The 25654-nt window shown below is 54.1% G+C and overlaps 9 protein-coding genes across 9 annotated transcripts; 4 read left to right on the top strand and 5 right to left on the bottom strand.

The window, feature by feature from the left end:
* Positions 1-812: 812 nt before the first annotated feature.
* On the bottom strand, positions 813-2912 carry SODALDRAFT_378442 (hypothetical protein). Its single transcript, XM_028614982.1, has 2 exons — positions 2322-2912; positions 813-2241 (listed from the first exon to the last, which is right to left on the bottom strand). Exons 1-2 carry the CDS (start codon positions 2586-2588, stop codon positions 1072-1074), a joined length of 1437 nt encoding a protein of 478 aa, XP_028467149.1. The 5' UTR covers positions 2589-2912; the 3' UTR covers positions 813-1071.
* A 340-nt stretch (positions 2913-3252) lies between these two features.
* SODALDRAFT_310749 (LETM1-domain-containing protein) lies at positions 3253-5647 on the bottom strand. The gene is made up of 2 exons (XM_028609146.1): positions 5347-5647; positions 3253-5293 (listed from the first exon to the last, which is right to left on the bottom strand). Exons 1-2 carry the CDS (start codon positions 5393-5395, stop codon positions 3705-3707), a joined length of 1638 nt encoding a protein of 545 aa, XP_028467148.1. The 5' UTR covers positions 5396-5647; the 3' UTR covers positions 3253-3704.
* Positions 5648-6572: 925 nt separating this feature from the next.
* Positions 6573-8303, top strand: SODALDRAFT_350504 (adenylate kinase). Its single transcript, XM_028613485.1, has 2 exons — positions 6573-7097; positions 7179-8303. The coding sequence occupies exons 1-2, from the start codon at positions 6941-6943 to the stop codon at positions 7829-7831; spliced, it is 810 nt and encodes a 269-aa protein (XP_028467147.1). The 5' UTR covers positions 6573-6940; the 3' UTR covers positions 7832-8303.
* A 316-nt stretch (positions 8304-8619) lies between these two features.
* Positions 8620-10346, bottom strand: SODALDRAFT_157326 (ER lumen protein retaining receptor 2). The gene is made up of 4 exons (XM_028606911.1): positions 10168-10346; positions 10010-10094; positions 9639-9913; positions 8620-9573 (listed from the first exon to the last, which is right to left on the bottom strand). The coding sequence occupies exons 1-4, from the start codon at positions 10180-10182 to the stop codon at positions 8902-8904; spliced, it is 1047 nt and encodes a 348-aa protein (XP_028467146.1). The 5' UTR covers positions 10183-10346; the 3' UTR covers positions 8620-8901.
* A 1067-nt stretch (positions 10347-11413) lies between these two features.
* SODALDRAFT_332775 (mannosylphosphorylation protein) lies at positions 11414-12987 on the top strand. Its single transcript, XM_028611801.1, has 6 exons — positions 11414-11662; positions 11719-11728; positions 11809-11980; positions 12064-12369; positions 12456-12583; positions 12655-12987. Exons 1-6 carry the CDS (start codon positions 11527-11529, stop codon positions 12716-12718), a joined length of 816 nt encoding a protein of 271 aa, XP_028467145.1. The 5' UTR covers positions 11414-11526; the 3' UTR covers positions 12719-12987.
* Positions 12988-13501: 514 nt separating this feature from the next.
* SODALDRAFT_157260 (hypothetical protein) lies at positions 13502-16130 on the top strand. The gene is made up of 5 exons (XM_028606910.1): positions 13502-13622; positions 13686-13725; positions 13787-15350; positions 15426-15596; positions 15676-16130. The coding sequence occupies exons 1-5, from the start codon at positions 13616-13618 to the stop codon at positions 15916-15918; spliced, it is 2025 nt and encodes a 674-aa protein (XP_028467144.1). The 5' UTR covers positions 13502-13615; the 3' UTR covers positions 15919-16130.
* A 174-nt stretch (positions 16131-16304) lies between these two features.
* On the bottom strand, positions 16305-17386 carry SODALDRAFT_323737 (hypothetical protein; the record flags this gene model as incomplete). The annotated part of the gene is made up of 2 exons (XM_028609829.1): positions 16305-16733; positions 16898-17386. 2 exons carry the CDS (start codon positions 17384-17386, stop codon positions 16305-16307), a joined length of 918 nt encoding a protein of 305 aa, XP_028467143.1.
* Positions 17387-17813: 427 nt separating this feature from the next.
* Positions 17814-19456, bottom strand: SODALDRAFT_157194 (40S ribosomal protein S11). The gene is made up of 4 exons (XM_028606909.1): positions 19153-19456; positions 18852-19053; positions 18408-18646; positions 17814-18310 (listed from the first exon to the last, which is right to left on the bottom strand). Exons 2-4 carry the CDS (start codon positions 19024-19026, stop codon positions 18242-18244), a joined length of 483 nt encoding a protein of 160 aa, XP_028467142.1. The 5' UTR covers positions 19027-19053; positions 19153-19456; the 3' UTR covers positions 17814-18241.
* A 37-nt stretch (positions 19457-19493) lies between these two features.
* Positions 19494-24509, top strand: SODALDRAFT_344253 (Spc7-domain-containing protein). Its single transcript, XM_028613154.1, has 3 exons — positions 19494-19875; positions 19925-23492; positions 23563-24509. The coding sequence occupies exons 1-3, from the start codon at positions 19663-19665 to the stop codon at positions 24228-24230; spliced, it is 4449 nt and encodes a 1482-aa protein (XP_028467141.1). The 5' UTR covers positions 19494-19662; the 3' UTR covers positions 24231-24509.
* Positions 24510-25654: the final 1145 nt, after the last annotated feature.

Raw genomic sequence — 25654 nt, 5'->3', positions numbered from 1 at the left:
CAATTTGGGGACTCGGGGCGAACCACTCGCCTAGCTTACATCACGTGATATCTCTGAATTACACGTAGAACCAGCAACTGTCCGACACTAATTAAGTGGGCCGTTTACGTTAGTACACGGAGGTATGGAGTACGGCGTAATACCTGATCCTGTTAGACAAAGACCTGAGTAAGGTCAAGAAACTACCTAACTTCAACGCCAGCCACAACTTGGTACATTTTTACATCCAGCAAAATCATATTTCCGCATCATTATCGTCTTGCAGTCTTGGAGTCGACGAAGGATTACGAGAAGCTCAACCAAATCCGTCCGCCGCGAAGTAATTAGATCTCTCATGCAGCATCACCCGGCTCCACGTAGCCTTTGCCGAACTCGTCAGAATCCGTGTGCGCAGTGGGGGTGTCTTCGATGGCCACATGATGGACCCCGATCTCAACAACGTTATTCTCTGACCACGTCCCAGCCTCGACAATGTGGTTCCCAAAGTGCAGGGGAGTTCGCGGGAGGCTGCGAGAAGCATCATGACAACTAACCTGTCCTGGCGCGTTGAGATGGTGTCCTAAATAGAAGCCGACCCCTCTTTGGATAAGGATCATCGCGAGACCGAAACATCAGGGCCACGGCATCAACCTTATGGCAGCTTCTCAGGTAGTCTTCCCAGGCGACGTAGCTACCGACCTGGAAGCAGTGCCATGAGATGACTGCCATTATCTTGACCCGGCACCAGGATATGTAACATATTTTCATATCACTGATCCAGAGTCTCGCCAAACCACCCCTTCTTAAGAATAATACCAGACACGGGTTCTCTAAACTGAGAATGGAATGCGACACCCTAGGTGGCTAGAAGATGACCATGTACCCTTGGACAATACTGCATGGTCGTAGCGGTTCAAGTCACAACCGAAACCAATAGTACCTTATGCTTTTCAACAACGGGAAACGAGCCGCCTCACTAAGTTCGATACCGACCACCGTTCACTTCCATTACGCCGAGAAAGATAATTACTACAACGCCGCCGCTGCCACACCGCTTCCTTGTATTCATATCCCAGGATGAATAGGTAATTCTTACACCAGCTGCCGGCCCGGCGGTTCAGGGAGATCCGTCGGCACCGACGTCCCTTCCTTTTCCATTTCCCGCACATAGCCCTCCCAAACGTCGATGACCTTGTTGTAGTAGTCCAGGTGCGCGTCCGCTAGGCCGCCAAGCTGGGTCCTGAACTCGGCGCGCTTGATGCGCTCAAAGTCATTCACCTCCTTGACAACCTCGTTATCAAAGCCCTCGCTGGCCCGCTTGGCCTGTTCGATGGCCGTCGTCAGTTCGTCGATTCTCCGCTCGAGCTTGACCCGCCGCTCACGACGCGCCTGCTCGTGGTCAACGCCTCGAACATCTTCGAGTTTGCGTGTAAGGAATCCGCTAGCCCCAGATAAGCCGGACTGTCCGTATCCGGATTGTGCGCTATCTCTCTCCGCAGTAGCCTTGTTGAGGTATTCGATAAGCTGCTCGTAATCCACTTGCTTCTGCTCCCGCGCCTTGAGAAGACTCTTCAACGCCTGGCTGTAGGCTTGCATATCCCTGAGGCTGCCGAGGTAGTCCTGCTCCGTGATTTCCCGGAGTTGCTGCAAGGCTTGGGCCGAATCCTCCATGGAGGCTGCAAAGTGGTGAACCGCGGTTTCGACCCCGGGCTCTAGAACAATGAGCTTCTGGAACTGCTCCGCGAGGTCCTTCTGGTCTGTCACGATGTCGTGCTCCCTACGCGCAACCCGGGCGACCACCTTCTCGGTCGAGGCCAAGCCGTCATCCAACTTGTCGCTTCGTTCGCGCACCTCGATGAACCGCCTATCCGGCTTGTGAACCTTGGAGAAGGCGGTCATGAAGGACTCGGTAAGGTTGTCGAGCACTCCTCCCGAATCACTACTCTGGGACAATCGTACGCTTCGGGTGCGCATAGTTGCGTTCCAATCTGGACTCTCGAGAAAGATGTGGAGAATATCAGCCCGACGAAGCACTGGGTGTAGCGACAGGCGAGTGAGAAAGCGTTGTAGAGAGTGGGCTCGTCTGTGGGTGAAATCGGGGCCGAATCGATCTCCACGGACATACTCCATGCGTTGCTTATCGGGCAAGGGAGGAACAGCCGCAGTTGGGAAGTCTCTGTACAGCGCCTTATACAAGAAAACAAAGTCGGTGAACCTCCTGCGTACCGTGCTCGTGGGTTTCTGGAAATCTGGGAAGGTTGTCTAGAATACGGGAGGCATTAGTGACGTCCGCCTTGGAGACTGGTGAACACGGAAAGGCCATGTAAGAAGCAACCGCGTACATAGGTGGTAATTAGATAAGACACAAAAACGTCCTTGGAGCCTTCGTTCTCCTTCAGCGGGCTAGAGACGGTGCATTCAAGCACCTCCCCGCCTAAGCCGGCCGAAGGGCCTAGGCCAGAGGGATCGGGACCTGAGTGACCATTGCTATCCGATGCATCAACGTCGGAATGGGCATGAGATGGTTCGGAGATGGCGGAAGAGCCTTCAGAGGGGCGCTCGCTGTGCCAGGAGACATTAGAGAAGTCGTCCTGCTCGATCCTAGCCATTGCAGCAACCCTCCGCAGACGCGGTGCTCCAGGTTCGAGCTGGGCGGCTAGGAACTAGGTATGACGTGCCGCGAGTGTGCGCAAATGATTGTTGCTGGAGGACAGTCGCGGAATTCAATTTAAAAGAAATGCTTAATACTGCTTTGAGTGCAACGGGAGTTCGAGGCTGAATTGGGAGTTATGGGTACGGTAGTGATTGTTGGAGGTGGGATGGTTACATGAGTGAGAGCATCCTGTGAGGCTATGGGAAGGAAGAAGGGAAGGGTGCTGGTGCTGCATTGGCATGTGTCGTAGACATTGGTGGTGGAGGTGACGCTACCACAACCCGGCCGTAGGTACTCTCGGGCTAGGTGCCTCTGTATGTCGCAGAGATACCTAGACATAAATTCATGGCGCCCAATGCCCAATGAGATTGTATAGATACCCCAGGCATTGAGGGCAGTACCCCTATAGTTGTACGTGTTTGGTGTAGCCAGATGCTGGCGACAAGCATGGAGGCTTACAAGGTACATAGCTACCTACGACGTACGTAATCACATACAGGTTGAAAGTTACCGTTTGGATCTATCTGGCTACCTACCTTACCTTATTAGGTACCTTACCTCCAGCAACCAAACTCGTCCCCTCTCATACGGATACAACGCTGTCCTCCCCAGTTTCGCAAGCAACCTGGAACAAGCCAGCTCAGACCACAGATGTCAATAGCGTAACACCGCAGACACAGCAGTGATCGGTATGAAGTTCGCGATACCTAGCTACGATATTGGAGTGGTCGATCTTATAACCAGAGATAAGTCGTTTTATTTATAATATGTACAGGATTACTAGAGTGCCTCCATCATAATACAAAAGTGGAATTATATCTGCCTTTCCTGAGAAGAATGTCATCTATCAGCTTAACCCATGCCCATTCCCCTTGGTGTTATGTATTGATCTCAGTTTTGCACGCCTCGTGCTGGGTGAAGTTATACACCTCTCAGACATCGTTAGCTGGACATAGGTGATGGAATACAAGGGGGTTAGGTTCCCAGACACAAAAGAAAGAAAGAAAAAGAAAGAAAAAAAGAAAAAAGCACGCGTAGAGCGAACGACGAAGAAGAGCCTTCCGCGTGCCGTTCAAGGCTTCTTCTGCTCCATATCGGCTTGCTGCTGGCGCTTGGCAGCCACTGCTTCCTGCTCCGCCTCCTCAGCCTCCCGCACCGCGTCAGCACCCACCGACTTGGCCTCGACAGGAACATGCGTCTCATCCTTGTCGTCGATGTCCTCGACGTCGCGCGGAGTGGCCAGGCCGGTGATGGCGTTCTCCTGGTTCTGGTCGTTCTCTTCCTCGATGAGGTCTTCCTGCTCCTTGAGGACCTCCAACCGCTGTTTATTAGTGGCCGCTCCCTCGGCCGTGTGAACCTCCAGAGCAATCTCGTGGAGCAGCTCGTCGGGGATAGACGAGAGAACGCCCACCAAAGCGTCGATCTGGCTAGTGCTACCGCCAGCTCCCTGGCCGTACATATAGGCGTTGCTCAGCACAAGCAGAGTCGACGGCACACGGTCCGTGAGCCGGAGGTCCAGCCACTGTTGCAAATACTCCCGCATCCTGGCGGGCGATACGCTCTGGGTCCGGATACCACGACTGGCACAGGCCATCTGCAGCTCGCCTGACGTCAGACTATCAACGCCTTCGTAGCTGATTTGCCTGTCGTCTCTCTTGATTTGCTTCATGCGATGCCGAATCTGGTACCGCAGCATGTTATCGGTGCCGAAAGTGTTCAGGTTCATGTACCGGCAGATGGACACCAGCTGTGGCCTGGAGAGGTTGTCCAAGGTCAAATCGTCCTTGAAGATCTGGCATGCCTTGATGACATCGTCGTCCGTAGGTGTTTCGGCGGAGGACCGCAGTTTCCTGAAGAAAGTTGTGAACTCCTCACGCTGGATAGTCGCTGGCGTTACGGGAAGACCGGTTTCCTTTAGGCTGCGCCGCAAGAAATCGCTCACTTCCTTGCGGGTCGTACGCAGAGTGGTTGCCTTGGCGTCTTTGGATTTCTGGGCCTCGTAGGTGCTTGGCAGCAAGTTGGGGAACAGCTTAAGGGCAACGGGCAGAAGGAGTTCGGCAAAAGGGACGATAATGAAGACGGAGAATGGAATTAGGCGGCCAAGGTCCTGCACGGTCCGCTTCAATTGACGATTCTCTCTCCGGCTGAGCTCGTATCCTGCAGCCATCTTGACAGCCAGGCGAGTGCTGATCTTAACCTCAACGGCAAGCAACTTGGTTCCATCCCAGTAGTGTTGTACTTCGTGTTTGATCTTCTGCCAGAGGGTCTTCTTGTCCTTCTGGCCATCTTTCTTGTTGTCGACGGCGGCCTGTTTCGCATTCGCCAGGTCGGTCAGGCTCGCATCCGAGTCAGCCTTCACTCCCTTGACAGAATCCTTGGAGACGGCTTGGGCGCCTTCGTTATTGGCTGTCTTGGAATTCGAGTCCTTCGATTTTTGGTCCGTTTTCGCAGCCGAGGTATTCTCCTTTGGTAGCGGCTTCTTAGCTTGCTCCACGTTGAAACCAGGCGGGGGGGCGGATTGCGACTGGCTCTGGGTGTGATGGTCTGTTCCCAAATGCCGCAAAGGGATGAGAATGGCAATGGCGGATGTCTTTCGAGGCAGGTGTCTCGCGTATCGACCGAGGGTAGGCGGCGGCAAAGTCAATGCTGACATGGCGCGTGCTAATTCGCATTAGTTTTGCAGGCTTGCTTCTTCAAGGGAAGTTACTGCGCACCATTGCCTAGGAAGGCGGCCCGACGGGCGATGTTGGTAGAAGCACTCATTATCGAGATGCGTCTTGGGGTTGGGTTCTGGAAGGCGTGCAGCTACCACAGCGGAGGGATCATGGGTAACGGTCCACCGAATGAAGTGGCGCTGGTCGGTGGGATTTTGTAACGGCGGATGAATGGACGGATAGACAAAACAAACAAAGTGAAAGGTATCGACAGTCGGTTGGGTCAAGTCGGGACTACAATCGTTGATGTTGGTCAGAGTCCAGTTGTCATATGGATATAACTTGTACGAAGGAAGATGCGTCGTTGTTGCCTTTCGATTTACGACCTGGTCCGTCATTCTCAACCCTTCTACAGAGATTGGAAATACGCTAACCGATCTGGGACGTAGGGGGCGAAAGCACGTGCAGTTGCACGTTACTTCTTCAGCCTAAGGTACCTAGGTATGTACCTTATCCGTTAGCCATCCTGAGGTACCTTACTTACCTTACCTTACTTAGCCAGTACCAAAAACATATACCCGTACTTCCTGAGAACAACACCACTCAGTAAGACTCCAACCTGAGCCCTTGCTCCTCCCTTTTTTCCGATGTACATAGGTAGCTAGCAAACACACTTCGTAGAATTCTGACGAGCTATTTGGCCACATCAACAAACTTGCTCCGTGTTTGTTGGATAGGTATTTATCGGCTATGTGAGCAGATGGCATGGGATGCCCACGGTATATTGTTTTGGGCCCATTGTTTTTCATAGGGGCGATTTAGTGCACGGAGTAATTCATGGTAAGTTGGTAGGAATGTACCCCCAAGCTCCGATCTTCGGCTGACGTCCGGGACGGGGGTTCTTTTAGTCTTTTAGGCCCCTGGCATGCCGAGAATTTCCTGGACTTCCAGCGACCCAGAGACCAGCAACATCCCACGGCTTGGAGTCCGTGCACTGTCTTGGCTCCCCGGACTCGGTACGACCACAAGGTGCTAGCCAGTATTTTGGTAGGGTAATACAAGGGACTGTCCACAGGGGAACCCCTTCCGCCAGATTTTGGTCCGTTGAACTGGTGGTGCTCTCAACAACTTGCAAAGGCAGCATAATTTTGTACCTTAGTACCTTAATAATGAAGGCAATAGGCCATTCATCGCATTCGTAATACTTCGTACTTCGTACTTCGTAGATGAAGCCAGGATCCGGCCTTCTTTTTGTCACCCGTCATTTGTTCATCCTTCCCCTCACCTCCTGCCGATCGTATTCCAATTCCAACAGACGGGACGTAGGTTTCGGACCATCTCGGCAGTGGCTTTTTGCCTCCTGCTCGCTGCGTATTCGCCCTTTTTTCTGCTCTCATTCTCCTTCGTCCTTTCTGTCGTCCAGGTTGTTTATCGATCCAAGTCTTCTTCGTCTACCTAATTCTCCCAATTCTGTCGCTTATCCTCGCGGTTTGTTTTATTTTATTTTATTTTATTTTATTTTCTCAGCGCTTTCGTCTGTGAATTCAACCACGCAGCCTCGGTATACTCGGGTCCACGACGGTGTCTCGGCATTTGTGGCTTTGCACGTTTCCTGGCACCATCGAAACAATCATTGCGACACTAGTACTCGATTATGCGACTCCGAAGGGCCGCCCGTGTCATTCTCGTCGGTGCGCCGGGCGTTGGCAAAGGGACTCAGTCTGAGCGACTCCTCCAGCGCTTTCCTGAACTCCAATCCATTAGCACCGGAGACCTCCTCCGTCACAATGTCAAAGCTCGGACGCCCCTCGGTATGTTCAGCCAGTAGCAATCTGTCGCTGTCCCGTCCTTCTTGCAATTTTTGGCTAACTACGTTATGCGGGGTGGTAAAGGCATCAAAGTCGAGCACACCATGAAGGCCGGCGGGCTAGTCGCCGACGACCTGATCATGCGCCTTATCTCCAACGAACTATACAAAAGGGGCTGGCTGCGCAGGCCAGGAGACCCCGAGGTCATGACGCTTTCCTCCACCGCCACGACGACCGAGCCGCATTGCTTTGGCGCACTACCCCTCGACGATTGGATCACCAGCGCCGCTGCCCTCAACGAACATACCCCGCCAGTCGCATCCGAGGACCCTTCTGCCTCGTTTCTCCTCGATGGGTTCCCTCGAACAGTTGCCCAAGCCCGCACCTGCGACAAGATCATCCCCATCAACCTAGTCATTTCGCTCAAGACGCCCATCGACGTTGTCATTGAGCGCATCACGAGCCGGTGGGTCCACGAGCCCTCGGGCCGCGTGTACAACACCACTTTCAACGCCCCGAAGGTAGCGGGCGTCGACGACGTGACAGGGGAGCCGCTCACTCAGCGACCAGACGACAATGTGGACGTGTATAAGGAACGGTTCCGCAAGTTCCAGGAGACAAGCGAGCCGCTCCTCGAGCACTATGCCAAGAAAGGCGTGCTCTGGGAAGTCGAGGGCATGACCAGCAACGAGATCACCCCCAAATTATACGAGGAATTTGAGCGACGCTTTGCCTAGTGACTCTTGTCTTCATCTAGTTGTAGTTTTGTTTTATTCCCCTTTTATTTTTCTTGTTCCCTAACGCTTTTTGTACACTGTTCTTTGGAGTTTCAGATGGCAGGCGGAGAAGAGGCAGCTTCCTCTTTGGATATGGACGGACCGGAGGCGTGAACAATGTGGTGCCCCTTACGTACAATGGGTTGACTTATGAGCAAAGACTCTGGACGGCGTTCGAACTGTAGAGGTATGCTTTGAGTGATCAACGCGCCTCGTATTGAATTTCACACATGGCTGTACATACTTTCCATTCAGTTTGGGGTTCGCCTCAGCAAGTGTATCTAGAAACCAGCTCTATCAACGTCTTGCTCTGGCTTCTCTCTAGCCAGCGTGCTTCTAGAGCTGCCAACGGGAGTTGCGGAAAGTTGCTTAACATGCTTATACATGCTACTTCCACTCAGACGCCCAGATCTCTCGCCATAACCCCCCTTCTCCCCGAGACAGAATTCATGGCAAGTGTAGTGTAGGGGCGTTATAACCATACAGGTTCGAAAAACGGTTTCTCTTCTTTAATGTGTAACTGGGTGGTTTTCAAAAGTGTAATGATAATGAAAACAAAGGCAGAGGAAACTTGCCATTCCGGCAGAGCATGTTCAAGTGGTTTATGAAACAATTATTGGCCGCCCATCATTGACACACTCTGCAACTCCAGAGCCAAAGTTGAGTCAGAACATCGTAGAATTGAAACGTCTGTGATCTGTCATGAACTAGAAAAGTAGCAACGTGGACTCATCGAATGAAAACCATCTTGCCCCATAGTGGCAACCATGACAGGGGCACCCCATCTCCACGGCGAGGTCGCAGCAGGAAGGAAGTGGAAATGGGGACATATCAGGTTGACATCTGATTCCTCCAAAATGTTTCTTTGGCCAACATGTCGCCCGGGCTTCTCGTTCTCCCCACATCGTAGACCTGGAGAGCCCTACAACAACAGCAACAACAACAACAGCAACAACAACAACAGCAACAACAACAACAACAATAACCTGCACTCGCCTTTCCCCACCGGAGCTATCGTAGCATATGTAGGCTTAGTTGTCTCGCCACTCTTGCCCATTCGAGATGCCATTGGGGCTAGGGTTGCGCGCACCGGCCGCGCTTGTCGATGGTCCCGGGGTATCATCATCGTCCTCAAGCGCTCTGGCCAATTCATCGGGATCCTTCATTCTCGCATCCGGATCAACAGTGCCACCGATACCGTCGTCGTGAGGGCGAGCATCCCGCTCGACATCCAGGACACCCTCATCGGCACTCACGGAGATGCCGCGGGCGCCCCACTTCGGCCTGCTACTATGGCCGGACTCGCGACCGAGTGCCGGGGCGCCCTCCTCGTCATCCTCGTCCAGCTGCGAATCGGCGCGTTTGCCAAAGATGCGGTGGAGGAACCAGCCGCGGCGCAAGTCGTCGGCGTCGACGATTCCGCCGTTGCGGAGCTTGACGCGCTGGCGCGTGTAGTATACCCAGGCGAAATCGACGTACAGGGCGGTCTGGATGATGCCGAAGATTACGGAGACGGTATTGGGGGCTCGGTCTGACATGTCGAGCTCACGCGTGATCCAGCCAATGAGGTATAGACCTCGGTACGAACCGAGGGCAAGAAGGTAGAACGAGTTGATGACTGTCGGAACTGTGGTCTGGCGGAGGAGGAGGAGCTGGGGTAGGACGCAGACGGACTCGAGGATTTGCGAGAAGTCCCAAATCCACTGGTGTCGTATGTCAGTGGGTTGCACTCGGAGCAGACGACAGACAAGAAGATGGATATACGTACAACACGCGCACTCCATACGGCCTTCTCCTCCAAAGCGAGCATGGCAAATGGGGATAGGAGAAGGGAGCCTCCGAGCGCAGCGGCGCCGATTTTCCACGCTAGCTCACGTTCTCTCGACCTAGGGTATACCCATTGCATTATACCGATGGTATAGAAGGATGATAAGATGTAAAACGCTTTGAAGAAGAGGTTCCATAGTGATTTCTCTCTGAAGAAGTCGGTGTATCGGGTCAGGAAGACGAGAGAGTAGAGAACCTGGGTAATCAGTGAGACGCCTGCCGAAGAGCGTTCCCGTTAGCGCAAGTCGGAATCCGATTTGAGGTGACCGTTTGTCAATGAATTGAGAGAAGACGAGCAAAGGGGAATCGTACCCTCGGCGCTCCTGTTTCGATGGATCGCGAAGAGAAGGATACATTTCGAGGCTAGATGGGAACAGTCTCCCAGCAGCCGGAAAATCTGCTTCCAACGTCAGCCCATCACCCTTCCGATGCCAGTGATTCGTATGATTCGCGGATTATATTCGACGTACGTTCCAAGCAGTCATTTTGCTTGTCCGACGCTGCGTTCGCCGCAAAGAGGGAGTGGTCTCGATGAATCAACGTAATTGCGATATCGAAGGGCGACACCAGCAAGCTGATGGCGACAGTTGCATCACACGACGGAATGCGCAGGAGAGGGAGGAGAAGGAAAGTGCCTGGGATTGATTAGAGAAGCCGCGTAGGAAACCAAAGTGTAGGATGCTACAGCGATATAGCGATGTGGCTTAAGTAAGGCAGGTACGGATCGGTACCTTACGAGAATGAGCCGAAGGACGAGTTGTTGGAGCACGGAGAGTTCAGTTGGCTTGCGTCAGGCGAGGGTTTAGGGCACTCTCTACTGCGGTGGTCGACACGGAGCTTCAGATCTGGGCCCACCCCCTCCAACAGTCCATTGATACCTGGTACGGAGTAAGGATACAAAGCCTTGACACGGAGTACATAAGGTAGAGTAGACAGAGCCTGGGTTGGTTACGACTTCTTCCACACCATGGGAATAGGACTCTCGCCCAAAGATAAGGAGCGACGGTATTTATACTGTAATTACGTAAGTGACCAAAAGACCGAAGCGCCCCACATGATGCGGATATGTAAAGTGCTTCGATCCTTTTGTCAGGCCACTGTACCTGCATACCCGGTTCCCCGTACCTTACTTACGTCTGGTGCTAGGAGTCTTGATCCTCAATCCGACACGGACGGACAACAGAAAGGACTTCCCAGGGATGGTCAGGAGCAAAGTGCGAGACTCCTGATGGCCGAGTACGATACCGAGCAGTATTGCGACCTGGCACAGCTACTAATTACCAGTTGCACCATGCCTTTGTGAGGGCCCCTCTCTTTCCCGTCTTGGCTCATCTCCACGCCGGGCATTCAGCATATGTACAAGTTCCCAAACGTCTTGTTTGAGTTTCGGGAAAGGCAGTGTGGTGGGAATGCACGGAGCGTGTCAGAGAGAAATGTAAGGTACCTTACGGAGTAGCACCCACAGTCTGTTATCGAAGTACTCTGTACATATGCCGCTACCTAAGGTACTCTAACTTTATTGTGAACCGGGAAGCTAAGGTAGCAAGACAGGTACCAAATAGGGGCTAATATACTCCATACACGATGACGTAGGCAGGACGCGGATCAAGAGGGCATACTTCGTTACTTGGTAAAGATCTTCGACATGAATTCCTCTTTGAAGACCGGCTCTCGTCTAGTCGAGCTTATTAAGCTGAAGAGTGAGACCATGCTAGGCGACCTCTCCTCTCCCTTTCTCCGTCTCTGACAATCGTCGGGATTCCTGATGTAAACTGTTCGCGATAACTCGGAAGTCTCGGCTCGACGAGCATAATTCTCTTGCTGCCGCCATGAAGCTCGGTCCCCTGATACCGGGGTTCGCCCTCCTGCTGGCCACGACCCAGACGTCGGAAGCTAGGCCCAAGAACATCAAGAACGTCAATGAGAAGGGCGAGGAGTATCATGCTCAACCAGGGAAATACTTTCGTACGTACTATATTCTGTTTGGAACTATGTGCGATGGATGCTGACACGGCCTGTAGACGAGTCAAGGTGAGCGAGACATTGCTTTAGTAAAGGGACGGGGATGTTGGTGGTTCCCCGGCCGTTAACCCCCCTGAATTGGCATGCAGTTTCCACGTCCATTACGACGGCCGATTCGCGAGCCATCCTATCGTGGACCAAGATGAGCAGAGGCATGCCATCAAAGTTCTGGTCCAGACATACCTCGCAACATTCCGAGATCTGGGCATTGAGACGTGGCTAATGCACGGAACACTCCTCGGGTGGTGGTGGAACAAGCAGGTAACTTGCTGTCCATCCCGAATTACCCCTTTTCTGGCCCAGGGGTTATCAAACAGACCGGTCGTTGACCACGAGACGACTAGATCCTACCATGGGATACGGATGCGGACGTGATGATATCGGAGCCATCGATTTACCGTCTTGCGGCCTATTACAACATGACCACGTACTACTTCGAATACCCCGCCGTCCCCAATGGGCGGACATTTCAGCTCGAAGTCAACCCGCATTACACTATCCGAGAAGACAGCGATAGGCTCAATGTCGTGGACGCCAGGTGGATTGACATGGAGAATGGTCTCTTCATTGACATTACGACAGCGAGCTACGACCTCGATCACCCCGAGGGAGAGGGGGTATTGGTCTGCAAGGATGGCCACCAGTTCAGAGTTGGTCTCTCGGTCTTTCTTCCGCTCATAGCGGAGCAGAACTGCAGCGATTTGTCCTCGGGGGAGAGCTAATCTGCTGTTAACAGGACACATACCTTTTCCCCTTGTTAGATACTACGTTCGAAGGCGTCGAGGTCAAAATCCCGTTCAAATACAAGGAGATGCTCGAGTCCGAGTATGGCGAAGAGGCCTTGACCAGGAAGAAATTCCATGGGTATGTTTCCGCATCCCCTTGCTTTACTTTCCTTCAGTAGGAGCAGTAGAGTATTGACGGGTCGTTTGCAGCCACGTATTCGACGACATCAAGATGGAATGGGCTCCCCTTCACGAAGAGAACTCTGAACTATGACATTGAAGGTAAATAATGTAACATGAGTGTAGGATATATCGTGATAGACGGTACAGGGGGTGGGAGCATCGTTCTCCGACTTCAGGCGGTGGTGATGGCGTTATCGACGGGGCATTTCTCAATTTGGGATTGGGACGGGAGACTCTGGAAGTGCTTATAAAGGGCCGGGAAGATTAAATATGCTTCGATGATTAAACATCGAGTTCTAAGACCTATGCTTTATAGAATGGCACAGACGAGGTTAAGGTGAACCTTGAGTTTGAGTTGGGCAATGTTCCACTTATACCGCGTTTCGAGTGTGACATTCTTGAACTCTTGGGGATACCGATTTCTTGATATTCCCAATCCCATGTTAGGTAGCTCGGCGCGTTAGGTCTAGGTCCACCGGGTGGGATATAACCTCTCACGACAGGTTTGTTTGAAAATGGCCAGCTCGTTTACTTTAGGATTGCCCTGGGCTTAGATATACAGTACATCTGGTGAATGCCATCTCCCAGCGTGGCGCACACAAATACCGAGCACAACGTGAGAGTGGACGGGTCGGAGTGACAGTACGCATAATTATTACGTACGTTATAATTTCCACTGCGCCGTATCTTATCAATGCAAATAGCGATAAGATAAGGCAAGAGGTAAGGTACCTTAAGATAGGTACCTTAAGCTGCTAGCTCGACGCGTCCGCCACCCCACCACAACTGTCTTGTACCTTAAATTACACCCGTAACATCGATTTGACGCGTTGAATCGTAGGCTCCCAATAACGTCACTGTCTCTCCGTCGCATAGCATGTCATCACACCGATTGTGCTGCGGTTCTTTACCTATCCAAATCTTGTATCCATGTCGCATCACATAACTACCTAGGTAGATAGCTTTGGCGATTCCCGGTACAACCACAATGGCTAGTGAGTCGCCCAATATAGTTGTCCTTCCTCTAATATAACATCTCGAGTCTAACTCTCCTTCAGCTCGTACTGAGCGCATGCAGCAGCGCATTCGTGGCGCCGGGTATGTGCTTCTTCTGTGAAAGCCCATTTAGCGCGTCTGTTGTCGCTGACATTTCTTGAAGTCGCGGGCTAGTAGATGACGTTTCTTTTCAGCTAGATCTGGGTCTTGACGAGACAAGCTCGGAAGTTGACCCATCCGAGGAGTCGAGTCCATCGAATCTCCCACCTCCCCCGCCGCCGCCGCCGCCGCCACCACCAGCACCGTCCCAACCTCCCCCTTCGCAAACGACCCGATCAAGGTCAACACCTAATACGTCGGCGAAGAGGAGAAAACTCGACACGGATCCTAAGAGCCCGTTATCGCGCCATGCCGGACCCGCGAAGCATCCCGTACGAACGGGCGCCACTCATGGTGCTGCCGCTGGCCCCCCAAAACCGGACGAAGATGAGCTACAGGCAGAAACAGTAAGGAGGACAATCAGCCCTGCAACAACTAGGAGGATAAGAACACCCGACACGACGACTATTAATGACGAAGTGGACGACATTGCATTGCTTCCATCTGCGGCACCATTGGCTCCCGGATCGGTTCGCTCTGTGATCTCAAGAACTGTACTACTTTCAGAAGTGGAGGAGAGCCCATCTCAGGCTCCGGGAACGGGTCGACGACGGAGCGTCAGGATCGATGCTGCTTCCAACTCCAGCACCAGGTTACAACAAGTCATTTTCCCGCCGTCCTCTTCCCCCGACGCGAGTGATGCCGATCCTCTCTCTTCACCCCTGGCGCAAAGGGCGAGACGAAGTGCGGCCGCCGCTCTTCGCCGAACTAGCACTCCACGCAAGCACCCGATCCGTCAGGCCGTGGAAGTGGATGCACGCGATGAGCTTTCTAACCAACAGGCATCTGCGCCAAGCCCTTCCCATTCACAGGGTTCCCTCGAGCTGTCGACTCGTCTCGAGCACGATGTTCAAGAATCGGAGTCCGCCCAACCCACTGAACTCGTCGACATGCGAGAAGAAGAAAGGGAGGAGGATAAGGAGCCGGAACCACAGCCGAGCCTGGACCACGTCGAACGCCAAGAGGCGGTCGAAGACGTCGCAGAAGAGATATCAGCGACTAAAGCAGCCCAACGACTGAGACAGAAACGTCCACGTCAAAGCATGGACGCACTTGATCTCGAAGTGGACGACATTGCGGAGGAAGAGCGAGCATCCGCCGAACAGGAACCGGCTGCCAAGCGTAGGCGGAAACAGACCAGAACGAGTCCGGCCAAACAGAAGCAAGGTCAACAACGGAAGGATCAAGTGGCCGCCAAGTCGAAGCCGAAATCCAAACCCAAAGAAGCACGCCTAAAACGCTCGGAAAAGCGGCGGACTGCTGGAAGCCCTGATGCAGAAGTCGTTGAGGTCCCCGTACAGCGGTTCACGAGGCGGGGGCAGGTGGCTGAAGGCGATGATCCCGACCTCGACATCCTGACTGCCGACATCCCGTACTCCAAACGGGCGACCGTCAACTGCATCGATGTCCTGTCACAGCTGTGCGACGAGATCATCGATACGAGCCTGGACAGTATCCACGGTGACCTAGAGCAAGCCGCCGACGCGCAGGCGAGGAAGGAGGCTCGAGTCAAGATAAGTGCGCTGGAGGCGTACCGAGCAGAGTTGCAGCACCGTTTCCTCGGGCACGTAGGTAAACCCCCTTTTTTTTTTGTGCGACGCTGAGGATTCTCACCGATGCTAAATCTCCCCCTTCCCCGTCAGACTATTCGAGTCGACCACCTAAACTCCCTTCGCTTGCGTGTGCGGAACGAAAGGAAAGAGAAGGCCCGTCTCCGTGAGGAGATCATGCGTGTCCGAGCGGAGCGAGAGCAGGTGGCCCTTCGCAAGGACGCGGTGAGGGCTAGACATGAGAAAGAACGGGATGAGCTCTTGGTAGGTTTATCATCGAAAAAAAAACTCAAGTTATGTGACACACGCACCCCGCTAACTCGGCTCTTTCTCCTCGGTGCAGCACCAAGTAACCCTATCGTCTGCTATGCACGATATTGATCTCGCGGTTGAACGTGGTCGTGCTCAGGATCGACTGCTGCCAGCCCAGGAAAAGAATGCCGAGTTGGCAAACCTCGAGCTTCTCATATCCAGGGTTTCCGAACAAGCATCGTCCAAGAGTGACAGTGGCGGGACATTAAAGCAGTTGAGGGACTTTAATGCCTTCCTGGAGAGGGCAGCAGTGGCTTTGGAGGAAAGACTTTAGTCTCGATACGGATCTGACTTGAAACATTCACCCTAGCTTCCGTTCAGTTTTGAATGCGTCGGGATCCTGAAGTGATGAGCACAAGCTTGATGAAAGGGGACTTGAAGCAGGAAGAGCTGTCCAGTGGTGCGTGCGATATCGAGCAGAGACCTTGGGACATTGGGACATTGTGTTGGCTGACCGAAACGCTTCTGCTTCGCCTTGTGTCGACTTTTGACAGGACCTTTTATCCGCTCGCTATACAGGTATTGAATACAGTAAGAGTACACTTGTGGTACACGTTGAGCCTCATCTTCCAACTGTCGTTCCACACGTAGACCTCTGTTGAACACTCGCCCCCCAAAGGGCACGTACCCTCCCACGCCCGTTCAGACTTTGCCAGAGCCTCACTTGAACCGGAAGAGCGACGAGAACCGGTCCAGCATGGTCGTCTTGCCCTCGGCCTCCCTCGCCTTGCGCTCGTCCGCCTGCGCCTCCCAAAGCTTCTGCACGTCCCGGGCGACGACGGCTTTGGCCTGGAAATCGGCCCGTAACGCGGCCTCCTCCGACGCCCGCTCCTCGGGGGGCAGGCTCTGGAGCTTCTCTTCCCACGACTTGCGCAGCTCGGCGCCGGGCTCGATGGCGTTGGCGCCTTCCGGCTTGGGGAACAAGGTCTGCAGATCCGACAGGGGGCGGCCTTGGTCCTTTGCGTCCTTCAGGGCGCGCTCTTGCTCGAGCACCCTCAGGTACAAGGCGTCGGCGTGCATCTGGATGTCTTCTTCTACCTCTGGTGGACGGCCTACGACGGAGCCGTAGCCTAGGGCTTTTAGTAACCTCTGGGATACATGTCAGTCTGGAGATGTCCGATGAAGAAAAGAAAAAAAAGAAGAAAAAAAAAAAAAAAAGAAGAAGGAAAAATAACGACAACCTCTGGAATCATGGGGAGGCGAACGAGAAAAGAACAAAGGAATGGGGTCTTGTCTTCGGGGGCTCGACGCACCGTCTGCGTGGTATAGCACTTCTCAAACCGTTGCACCTGCTTCCGACACATCTGTAGTCGGTCCTCCCATGCGCCGCTCTTCATACAGCTGATCCACTCCTCCTGTTGGATGGCGCAGTTCTCCAGCGCCGCCTTGCCGATGGTGTGCTTCCGCTCCTTGTAGCCGTCGAGCACGTCCATGAGCTTCTCGTGATCCGTCTTGGTCTCCGCCTCCACGTCGCCCAGCGACTTGTAGTTTTTCCACAGGTGCGCATACCGGCCGTCCTGGAAGAGGCTCTCTCTCGGTACTAGCGGCTTGTCGGCGGGCTCCCCTGTGGACGCATTGGAAGAGGACGGCGCCGTGCGTGAGGGGGCCGGGTCCTGTGTCGTCGGTGTATGGTACTTTACGGGCGATTCGCGCTTCAAGAACTCGCGGAGCTTGGGATCGACGGAGGCGAGAGGGTCGGAGGATTTGGTCGAGTCGGACCACCAGCCGTCGAGCCACCCCATGGCGGTCGAGATTGTCAACCGGTCTCGGTTCTGTTCTGGCAGTACCTGGGTCGGTAATGTATATTTCTGAAAGGTCCTAGGTCATACTCTTCTCTCCGTCTCTTTTATTTCTCTTTGACTGAAAGTGGTTCGTCACGCGAACAAGAAGAAAAGTTACCCTTGAAATCTGGGACCGAGTGCCATGAGATAGATCGGACATCCTCCCCACAGTCACGTGTATTGAAGGCCCGTGCACTATCCACCCTCACCAGCACCGTAAAGCTCCTCCGGTAGGAAACATGCAAGGACGCGATTCCTCCACTACTGTACATTCATCCGCTACTACTTGGAATTTACCATGATGGTATAGAAATCGAGCTGGAGTACAATTCAATGCACCAGAATCGTGCCCTTGACAAGGTCCCCCAGGCTACTCGGTCCTAGTGAAGACCCTTGAACTCCAGATCTCCCGTTCTCAATGGCACAGTGTCAATGTTGGGAGAATGCAAGCCGCATGGGTTGGTCAGAAAGAACAAGTCTCTGTTGTTCTGTCTTGTGCTCATGAATCGTATCACGACGCATGACAATACCAGGAAAGCCCCTTATGCGGCGCGCATCACGTAGCCACGACCAGATCCATTTTGGTTATCTTTTCCCGTCCCAGGTCCAATTCGTTCAAAGCTTCCATCAACCCGATGCCTCACTGTTTTTAGGCCCCGTCTCGACGATGTTTGGTTGATCGAATTCTTTTTGATGATCTGATCTGCATCTATTGCACAAATCATGACGATGCAGTTTCCTGTGTGACCGCCCATTCCGGTAGAGCAAAGCAGAACCCTCACACCGCATACACGCCGAAAAATGCCAAAGCGCCGATTAGAACTTGCTGAACTTCTTGACCGAAGTGCCGGTTCGGGGCAACACCCGGAGAACGTTGAACCGGACCTACGACATTCCTACTGTCAGTACTTCACACCTCTGTGGCCGGAAAAAGAAGAACAAAAGCAACACAGGCGTCCTTGCTCGGTTCGTGAAAACATACAGTCTTGCTCAGAGGCCTGCACTGGCCAACGGTGACCTGGTCACCCTCCTCGACACGGAACGCAGGGGAGACGTGGGCGGCGAGGTTCTTGTGGCGCTTCTCGTACCGGTCGTACTTGGGGATGAAGTGGAGGTACTCGCGGCGGATGATGACGGTGCGGTGCATCTTGGTCGAAACGACGGTGCCGGTCAGGATACGGCCACGAATCGAAACTTGGCCGGTGAAGGGGCACTTCTTGTCTGTTGAGGAAAGGTGTCAGCAGCCCAACATTTCGATATTTGTGACATGTCGCCCCGCGCCCCCCCGAAAAACAAAAATGCCCAGACCAGCACACGTCAAGCTCCTCCCAAACATTCTCTTCCCCCTGTCAACCAATGCAATAGACCTCCTCTTTTAACTATATCCCCGTGTTCCGGTCCAGTTTTGTATCGCGGTCGAACGTACCGATGTAGGTGCCCTCAATGGCGTTCTTCGGGGTACGGAAACCCAGGCCGACATCCTTGTACCATCTGCGGCCACCTTTGCCAGGGCGAGTTGTCTTGGCCTTGACCTTCTGGTTGAGGAAGATGGGCTGCTTCTGGAAAGCGCGCTCCGACTGGACGGTAAGTTCGGTAGCCATGTTGGCGGTGGTGATGCGATCACGGCGCTGCACAGGACGGTCAGGACGGTCAGGACGTGGGACGTCGGTCGATGCAAGGAAATAAAAGGGATGGCCTTGAGATAGGTAAGTACGCGAATCACTTACCTTGTCGGTCGTGAAAATTGAGCACCTCGACTCGGATGGCGTAGTTCGTTCGGGGCTCGTCGTGATGCTAGGAGATTGAGAAAGTTCTGGATTGGCTAAGCCGCAAAATGCACCAGGGCTTAGGGCTGTGGATTGCTACCTACAAAGACGAAAAAAAATTAAGCGAGGGTCAAGCCACAAGCTGAGGAATAAACGTGACCCACAATGTGGCGGATGCCTTTAGTGGGTCTTTCGTGTGGGGGAGAAGCTTGCTACTGCAGCAACAAGGACGCGTGTTGATATGGTTCCGCTTGGGCCAATCAAGAAGCTATCATCTCAGAGAGCAACATGACCCGGGTCCTGGACAAGCATCCCACTCGCAAACCGGCACGCGTACAGCATCATCACCCACTTAATCGCGACACTTTGCTTTGCTTAAGGAACTCCAACACAAGAACCAGAGCAGTTATTTGGTTGTTTGGATAGGCTGGTTGGCTACAAAGCCGCGCCCGGCGTAATACACCCGTCGCCATGGCTTCTTTTAACGACGCGACGGTCCCTGCGGCGCGCCGACAGCGCAAGTCCATCGATGGTCAGATCCCCTCATCTAGGATGTTCGAGAAGGAAAATGCGACCGTGGACCTCGGTAGCACACTTGCTGCCAACCGTAAGAAGTCGCGCAGCAAGAGTATGGGACCGGGTGGGCTTGATATTTTGAAAAGTGGCAATGGTAATCGAAGAGCTGTATGTCGCGCCGCCGCCATCCAATGGGAAGGATGCTGACTTGTCCCAGTCTCTCGCTGCGCCATCACGCCCACCTCCGAGGTCCATTCTGAAGCCCACGATTGGGCCCCTTCCCGAGATCCCCTCGCTGAAGACGAAAAAGTCAAACCCCGCCGATAGCCGCGACGGACAAGATGGAGACCGCGAGGAAGGGTCGGAATCCAAGATTGCTCTGCGCACTGAAGAAGAACAACAAGCTGCAGCGCGAGAGCGCGAGGAGAGGGAACGGAGGGAAGCCCGGCGCAAGTCGCTCGCGAATCGAAGAGTCTCCTTCGCCGCCGAAGCCACATTGCACACATTCCACGAAGTCGAGTACATGCAAGACCCGACCTCGTCGACCGATTCAACACGTCGTAGATCGTCCATTGTTCGCTCCGAGGCCAATCAGTCTTCGGATGCGGCATCCAGACCTCATGGAGAAGTGGAGGACCCGACCGAACCACCCCAGCATCAAAGGAAGCGCAGGCGGAGTTCGTCTATGGGACCAGCGAGCTTGCACCACTCTGACGACGAATTTACGGCTTCATCCTTCTACAGCTCTGACTCGGAACCGGTTGACGCTGTTGAAGAGGTCCAGAGCGAGGAAGACTCCGACGTAGACTCCAGTAGCGATTCCGATGCGGACGACGGCACTATGGTCACGGTTGAGGACCATGAGGTGACGAGTGCCTCTGTGACGTCTGGCTTCACCGCTCGGTTCCCATCATCACCAGGTGATAATAACACGTTGGAGGAAGCTCTTCGCATGGCTTCGACAAGAGCAGGAACCCAGAGGCTGGACCAGGATGATTCAGACGGAGAAGAGGTGATCCCGTCGTTTGGCTGGATAAAGAAGAACAAGCCAACAGAACAAGAGAAGAGTTCTGACTTTCGCGACGTCACAAACAATCTCGAAGACGCCGATAAGGCAAGCGATGCCGACGAACAGGATATGGACATGGACATGGACATGGAAATGACTCAGGCTGCCGGCGGTATAATTCGACAAGATGCAGTCGAGGACGAAGAAGAGGAACAAGACATGTCTATGGACGTTACCCATGCGTTGGGAGGCATTCTGGCCCATGCCAAGGGTGAGAAGGGCAGCGGTGCAGAAGCGACAATGCAGGTCGACGAGACCATGGAGTTGACCAGAGCCATTGGCGGTATTCGACGACCCGCGGCATCATATTACGACGATGACGACGATGGCAACGAAGACATGTCCATGGAGATAACAACTGCCCTAGGCGGTCTCTTGGCCGCTAACCAAGGACGGCCCGACTGGACGCGGCGTAAATCGACGGTGTCGACCGCACATGGAAGCCTTCACGACACGACCATGGATATGGACATGACTGTCGCCGTTGGCAAAATACTGCCCGCAGCCGGCACCGACAACAACGAGGATGAAGCAACAATGGGCATGGATAAGACCACTGCCGTTGGCCGCATCCTCCCTTCTGCCACCGTCGATGACGAGGGCGAGGCGACCATGGGTATGGAGATGACAACGGCTATAGGGGGCATCATTAAGGGTACTTCTACTCCGGAGTCTCGTGTCGCGGCAAAGAAGTTTATGGAAGCGGAAGTCGACAGGCCAGACCCCCCATCGAAGTCTACGGCGATCGAGTCCAAGTCACCAACGAGAAGCATTGCGCCCGCCGCCAGACCGGCGTCGCATACTGCGGGCCAACAAAGCCCAGCTCAGAATCCCTTCAGAGGCGCTGGCCTCCGACGCAGTTTAGCCCAGCGACGTTCCCCGACTCCGGAGTCGTCTCCTTTCAAGGGAACACCGAGCCCCGTCGGATCCACTTTCTCTTCTCGAGCTCGAACGGACGCGCGGTCGCCGACGAGAAGAACAGGGTCCCAATCACCCTCCAGGGAACATTCCTCACCAACGAGAACGTCTCCGTCTCGAACCAGAGCCAGCGGCGGGCGCACAAAACTGCCCGATGGCAAGCCAGCGACCCCCTCACCAAGAAAGACGGCGAACAAAGCCTCTGATATTTTCCGGGATGATCCAAACACGGGAACCAGGACCCCTACCGTGGTTCTGACGCCGCAACCGCGGAGACACTCAGGTGTGGGGGCCGACAAGCCCGGCTTGGGATCTCCTCGTGTAGCAGCCATTTTTGACAGAAGAGGGTCTATTGGCGAAACCGCCGAGAGCTTCGTCCCCGGTACTTCGCGTGGGGTGACTTTCGCGGATCCTCGCGAAATGGAAGAGGGGACCGAACTGGATCACGGCGTTGCACCGGACAGCAGAAGCCGTAATCGAAACGAAGGCGATCCCAAGGACGACGGAGACGGGACTCTCAATCTCAAAGATATGATTGAGAGCATGAGTCCGAAAAAGAAGCCCTTGAGGGGCCGCAAGAGTCTCCACGTGGGCAGCGCAATGGGACTTCTAGGCAAGCGACCAGCTGAGCTCGACGAAGAGGACGAAGCAGAGGAAATGGACGGCGTGAAGAGGTTGAAGGGTCACCAAGGCAGCCCTGTTAAGAACGTGAAGCTTCAGCAGCCACCAAGCATGGCAGAAACCACGGGTCGGCGGGTCGCACGGCCCTCGCAACACCGTGGCCAGGGCATTGAGACGCGAAGAGGGACGACACCCAGTCCCGTTGCATCGCCTGAGAAGGAGGGCGGCGCTGTGGGTTCCTCACAAGGTCGAGGCCATCCCCACTACGGCGAGGATGACGCCTCTACGCAGCCAGTGGATTCCCATCGCAGTCAGACGAGTAGCAGCAAGCACTCATTGAAAGGTGGTCATCCCGCCGGCGACCGGATCCACCTCCAAGACTTCCTCAACATGACATCGATTCGGTTTATGGAGCTCACCACAACGAAGCGGAGGCACACGCAGGCGCCGGATGCGCTCAAGGACGGCATCCCGGAAGGCGAGGACCACTTCCCGCTGGAGCGGTGCGTGGTGGCCGGGGCGTGCACGGTGCCGATGCTGGAGCTCTACCAGCACTCCTGCCGCGAGCTGAAGAAGTACATCTCGGAGGGCCGGCGGATCGTGCGCGAGATCGAGGCGGAGACGTTGGAGGACAACCCGCCGCTCTTCCGGGAGTACATGTCGGCGGCGGCCGAGTTCAAGAGCGTGCTGGACAACCAGTTCAAGAACAGCAAGACGCACGCGCGGCTGGAGAGCAAGGCGATGTGGTACGACTGGCGCACGGCGCTCCAGGAGGGGCTCCGGGAGGGCCTCCAGCGGATCGCCGAGGGCATGGGCGCCGACGCGCAGCTCTTCCGGCAGCAGGAGAAGCTCCTGGCGTCCGTGGTCCCGGGGCTCGTGGCCCGGTTCGAGGAGTTGGCTGAGGAGCGGGGCGACCTCGAGGCGGTGGCGCGGGACTTGGCGGATAGCGACCCTGCGGAGCTCGAGGCGGTGCGGGCGCAGCTGCGCAAGGTCGATGAGGATGTGGAGGAGAAGAGGCGACGGGTTCGCGAGCTTCGTCAACAGCTGCAGGAGTCGGAGGAGGATGTCGAACAACTGAGTGCGCGGAAGAACGAGTGCCTCGCGGATATTCGAGAATCGGAGAAGATTCGCGAGGAGTGCCGAGGATGGTCGACGGGCGAGATTATTTCCCTGCAAGGTATGGAGCCCTTTCCCCTTGCTCTCCCCCTTAGAGTATATCCAGCGCTAACGTGTTCATTGTTTCGCAGAGCGAGTGGACGAGATGGAGAAACAGTACGGCTGGGCCATCACTGGTACTTCTGGAACGACAATCTCCATGGCCTACAAGCGGGACATTGAGCTCGTGTTCAACGTCAGTTCCCTCCAGCGAGACCATAAAAACGCGCAGATCGATTTGTGGTATGTCGCGTCGAACCGCGAGACGGGCGCGGAGCCTTCGAAGCCTTCGACAGCCGAGTCGGAATTTTTCCTGCAATGCATCCGAGATCACGTGCGCGCACTCCCGCAGAGCCCCACTAAAATCCCGGACCTTCTCCGCACGGTCCGGACGTCGTGGGACTTGGCGGTCTCCACTCGGAGCCAAATCCGGAGGATCAACACCACGTTCCCGACAACGGTCGTCCGGACTTCCGACTCGTCGATTGCCATCTGCTCCTCACTTCTCCTGGTCCCCATCGAGACTAGAGTAGAGGTCTCTCTTCACGTGCAGGCTGCCAGCCGGCCCGACGGGGTGGAGTTTTCTCTTCATCCCCAGGCGAGAGTGGTGTACGGGGAGACGTTCAATGCGGGGAAGATGTCCGAGTTTCTTTCGACGCATTTGGGTGAGATGGTTAGGCCTGTTGGCGAAGGTGCGCCCTCTTGGTGTGACGTGCTTGTTGATCTTCATGAGAGACTGCTCGCCCGAGGCAGGAAATAGAGGATATGGGATGGGTTAGGCTGCATGCCTTGGCAAGGGTTCGGGCTGGGTGGTTTAGGGCTTGTTTGATACCATTATGCTTTTTATGCCTTGACGAACAACTTAATGGGGTCTTAGGAATATTAATATTATTGCGGGATGACACCTTGGCATGGCGGGTTTTCAGGGGCAATCCGCTATCTTTTTATTCTTTAGTGTTATTGCTTCATGATTCATCATGCGGTATCATTTCGTGTATTCGTATTGTACGATGAAAAAAAGGTCTCAAAAGGGCACCCCACACTTAAGTCTATGAACAAATTACCTATGCTTCCCGGCTCTGTTTCCGCTCTCTAGATCTCCAGCTGCAAGGACTCAAGGAGTTGTCGTATCAAGTCTAACAAGTAATGATTGAAAGAAAGGAGACCCTCACCCCCCGCGGCCAACATCAACATCTTGTGTCATGGCATAGGAATTCTATTATCTACCTTATAGATACTCGATTTGCATAATATAAAGGTAAACGATATAGTTTTACAGACTAACCTAATCCTCGGAACCACTCTTCATACTCTTGCCATCACCATAAGCAACATGAAGTTTCAACAAGCCATGGAAACTCTAGGGAGCTCTGTAAATATAATTTTAACCTCATATCAAGAAACTCATTTTACAATTCTGCCATGCATCTTACTTCCATCATGGATTATTCTAATCAGAAAAGGTAGTAAGAGCCATATAGGTCCTCCCTTTGAGGGCAAGTAGTAGCGTACTTGACCAAAGTGGAAAGAGGGTAGTCGTCAAGTACGCAACCGCACCTGCCCTGTCAACCGGCTCTTGCCTTTAACTCAAGCCACTCTCACACTCTCGCCCTCTCACCTTGATATCACAGACGAGGCAAGTGCCGGATATGGTTACCTACTAAGCGACCGCGACCAGGCAACCCCTAAACAAACAGATAAAAAAGCTCTTGCCTCTGAGGTTCAACTTCCTACCTTTCCTCCCTTCACCACCTCTGTTCACACTTTTTTTGTGCCTATCAAGCATCACGATCCATCAAAAGAGTCCCTCAGCAGAGGCGTTTCCCCATCTCCTTTCCATCCCTTTTATCCATTTTGATCCATCATCTGATTCATCTCATCCTCATCATCAAAATGGACATCCTCAACATCAAGATAACGTGCGTCGAGATCTACTCGCTCGCCCTCGTCGCCGCCATCGCCGTGTTCGTGGGCGCGCTCGAGTATTACGAACAACTCGTACCGGCCCTCGCCAAGGAGGCTTGCCACCTCTCGACAAGCACCATCTCGACGATCTATTGCGTCGGAAAAGTGGCGGCCGAAGAATTCAGCACCCTGGATAGCGTGGCTCGGAATAGTCTCTACCTCGCCTACGCCGCCTCCGTGCTGGCTACGGTGCCCCGTTTCCGGCCCCAGTGGTTGCTC

Source organism: Sodiomyces alkalinus (assembly GCF_003711515.1).
Source record: "Sodiomyces alkalinus F11 unplaced genomic scaffold SODALscaffold_4, whole genome shotgun sequence".
NCBI classification, from domain to species: Eukaryota; Fungi; Ascomycota; class Sordariomycetes; order Glomerellales; family Plectosphaerellaceae; genus Sodiomyces; species Sodiomyces alkalinus.
The sequence above is the reverse complement of the archived record's forward strand: the minus strand, read 5'-3'. Positions and strand labels throughout refer to the sequence as shown.

What these genes read in the sequence shown, in the direction of transcription:
- SODALDRAFT_378442 (XM_028614982.1), bottom strand. Translation starts at nt 2,588, where the DNA reads ATGGCTAGGATCGAGCAGGACGACTTCTCTAATGTCTCCTGGCACAGC. An exon ending in CTTATCTAATTACCACCTAT is followed by an intron (nt 2,242 to 2,321) that starts GTACGCGGTTGC and finishes CCCGTATTCTAG; the next exon opens with ACAACCTTCCCAGATTTCCA.
- SODALDRAFT_310749 (XM_028609146.1), bottom strand. Translation starts at nt 5,395, where the DNA reads ATGAGTGCTTCTACCAACATCGCCCGTCGGGCCGCCTTCCTAGGCAAT. An exon ending in GGCCGCCTTCCTAGGCAATG is followed by an intron (nt 5,294 to 5,346) that starts GTGCGCAGTAAC and finishes AATGCGAATTAG; the next exon opens with CACGCGCCATGTCAGCATTG.
- SODALDRAFT_350504 (XM_028613485.1), top strand. Translation starts at nt 6,941, where the DNA reads ATGCGACTCCGAAGGGCCGCCCGTGTCATTCTCGTCGGTGCGCCGGGC. An exon ending in CAAAGCTCGGACGCCCCTCG is followed by an intron (nt 7,098 to 7,178) that starts GTATGTTCAGCC and finishes GGGGTGGTAAAG; the next exon opens with GCATCAAAGTCGAGCACACC.
- SODALDRAFT_157326 (XM_028606911.1), bottom strand. An exon ending in TCGAAACAGGAGCGCCGAGG is followed by an intron (nt 9,914 to 10,009) that starts GTACGATTCCCC and finishes GCTCTTCGGCAG; the next exon opens with GCGTCTCACTGATTACCCAG. An exon ending in CCGTATGGAGTGCGCGTGTT is followed by an intron (nt 9,574 to 9,638) that starts GTACGTATATCC and finishes ATACGACACCAG; the next exon opens with TGGATTTGGGACTTCTCGCA.
- SODALDRAFT_332775 (XM_028611801.1), top strand. Translation starts at nt 11,527, where the DNA reads ATGAAGCTCGGTCCCCTGATACCGGGGTTCGCCCTCCTGCTGGCCACG. An exon ending in GGTGGTGGTGGAACAAGCAG is followed by an intron (nt 11,981 to 12,063) that starts GTAACTTGCTGT and finishes CGAGACGACTAG; the next exon opens with ATCCTACCATGGGATACGGA. An exon ending in AGGATGGCCACCAGTTCAGA is followed by an intron (nt 12,370 to 12,455) that starts GTTGGTCTCTCG and finishes TGCTGTTAACAG; the next exon opens with GACACATACCTTTTCCCCTT.
- SODALDRAFT_157260 (XM_028606910.1), top strand. An exon ending in AGCACCGTTTCCTCGGGCAC is followed by an intron (nt 15,351 to 15,425) that starts GTAGGTAAACCC and finishes CTTCCCCGTCAG; the next exon opens with ACTATTCGAGTCGACCACCT. An exon ending in AAGAACGGGATGAGCTCTTG is followed by an intron (nt 15,597 to 15,675) that starts GTAGGTTTATCA and finishes TCCTCGGTGCAG; the next exon opens with CACCAAGTAACCCTATCGTC.
- SODALDRAFT_157194 (XM_028606909.1), bottom strand. Translation starts at nt 19,026, where the DNA reads ATGGCTACCGAACTTACCGTCCAGTCGGAGCGCGCTTTCCAGAAGCAG. An exon ending in CATTGAGGGCACCTACATCG is followed by an intron (nt 18,647 to 18,851) that starts GTACGTTCGACC and finishes TTTCCTCAACAG; the next exon opens with ACAAGAAGTGCCCCTTCACC. An exon ending in GCAGGCCTCTGAGCAAGACT is followed by an intron (nt 18,311 to 18,407) that starts GTATGTTTTCAC and finishes GGAATGTCGTAG; the next exon opens with GTCCGGTTCAACGTTCTCCG.
- SODALDRAFT_344253 (XM_028613154.1), top strand. Translation starts at nt 19,663, where the DNA reads ATGGCTTCTTTTAACGACGCGACGGTCCCTGCGGCGCGCCGACAGCGC. An exon ending in GCAATGGTAATCGAAGAGCT is followed by an intron (nt 19,876 to 19,924) that starts GTATGTCGCGCC and finishes GACTTGTCCCAG; the next exon opens with TCTCTCGCTGCGCCATCACG. An exon ending in CGAGATTATTTCCCTGCAAG is followed by an intron (nt 23,493 to 23,562) that starts GTATGGAGCCCT and finishes ATTGTTTCGCAG; the next exon opens with AGCGAGTGGACGAGATGGAG.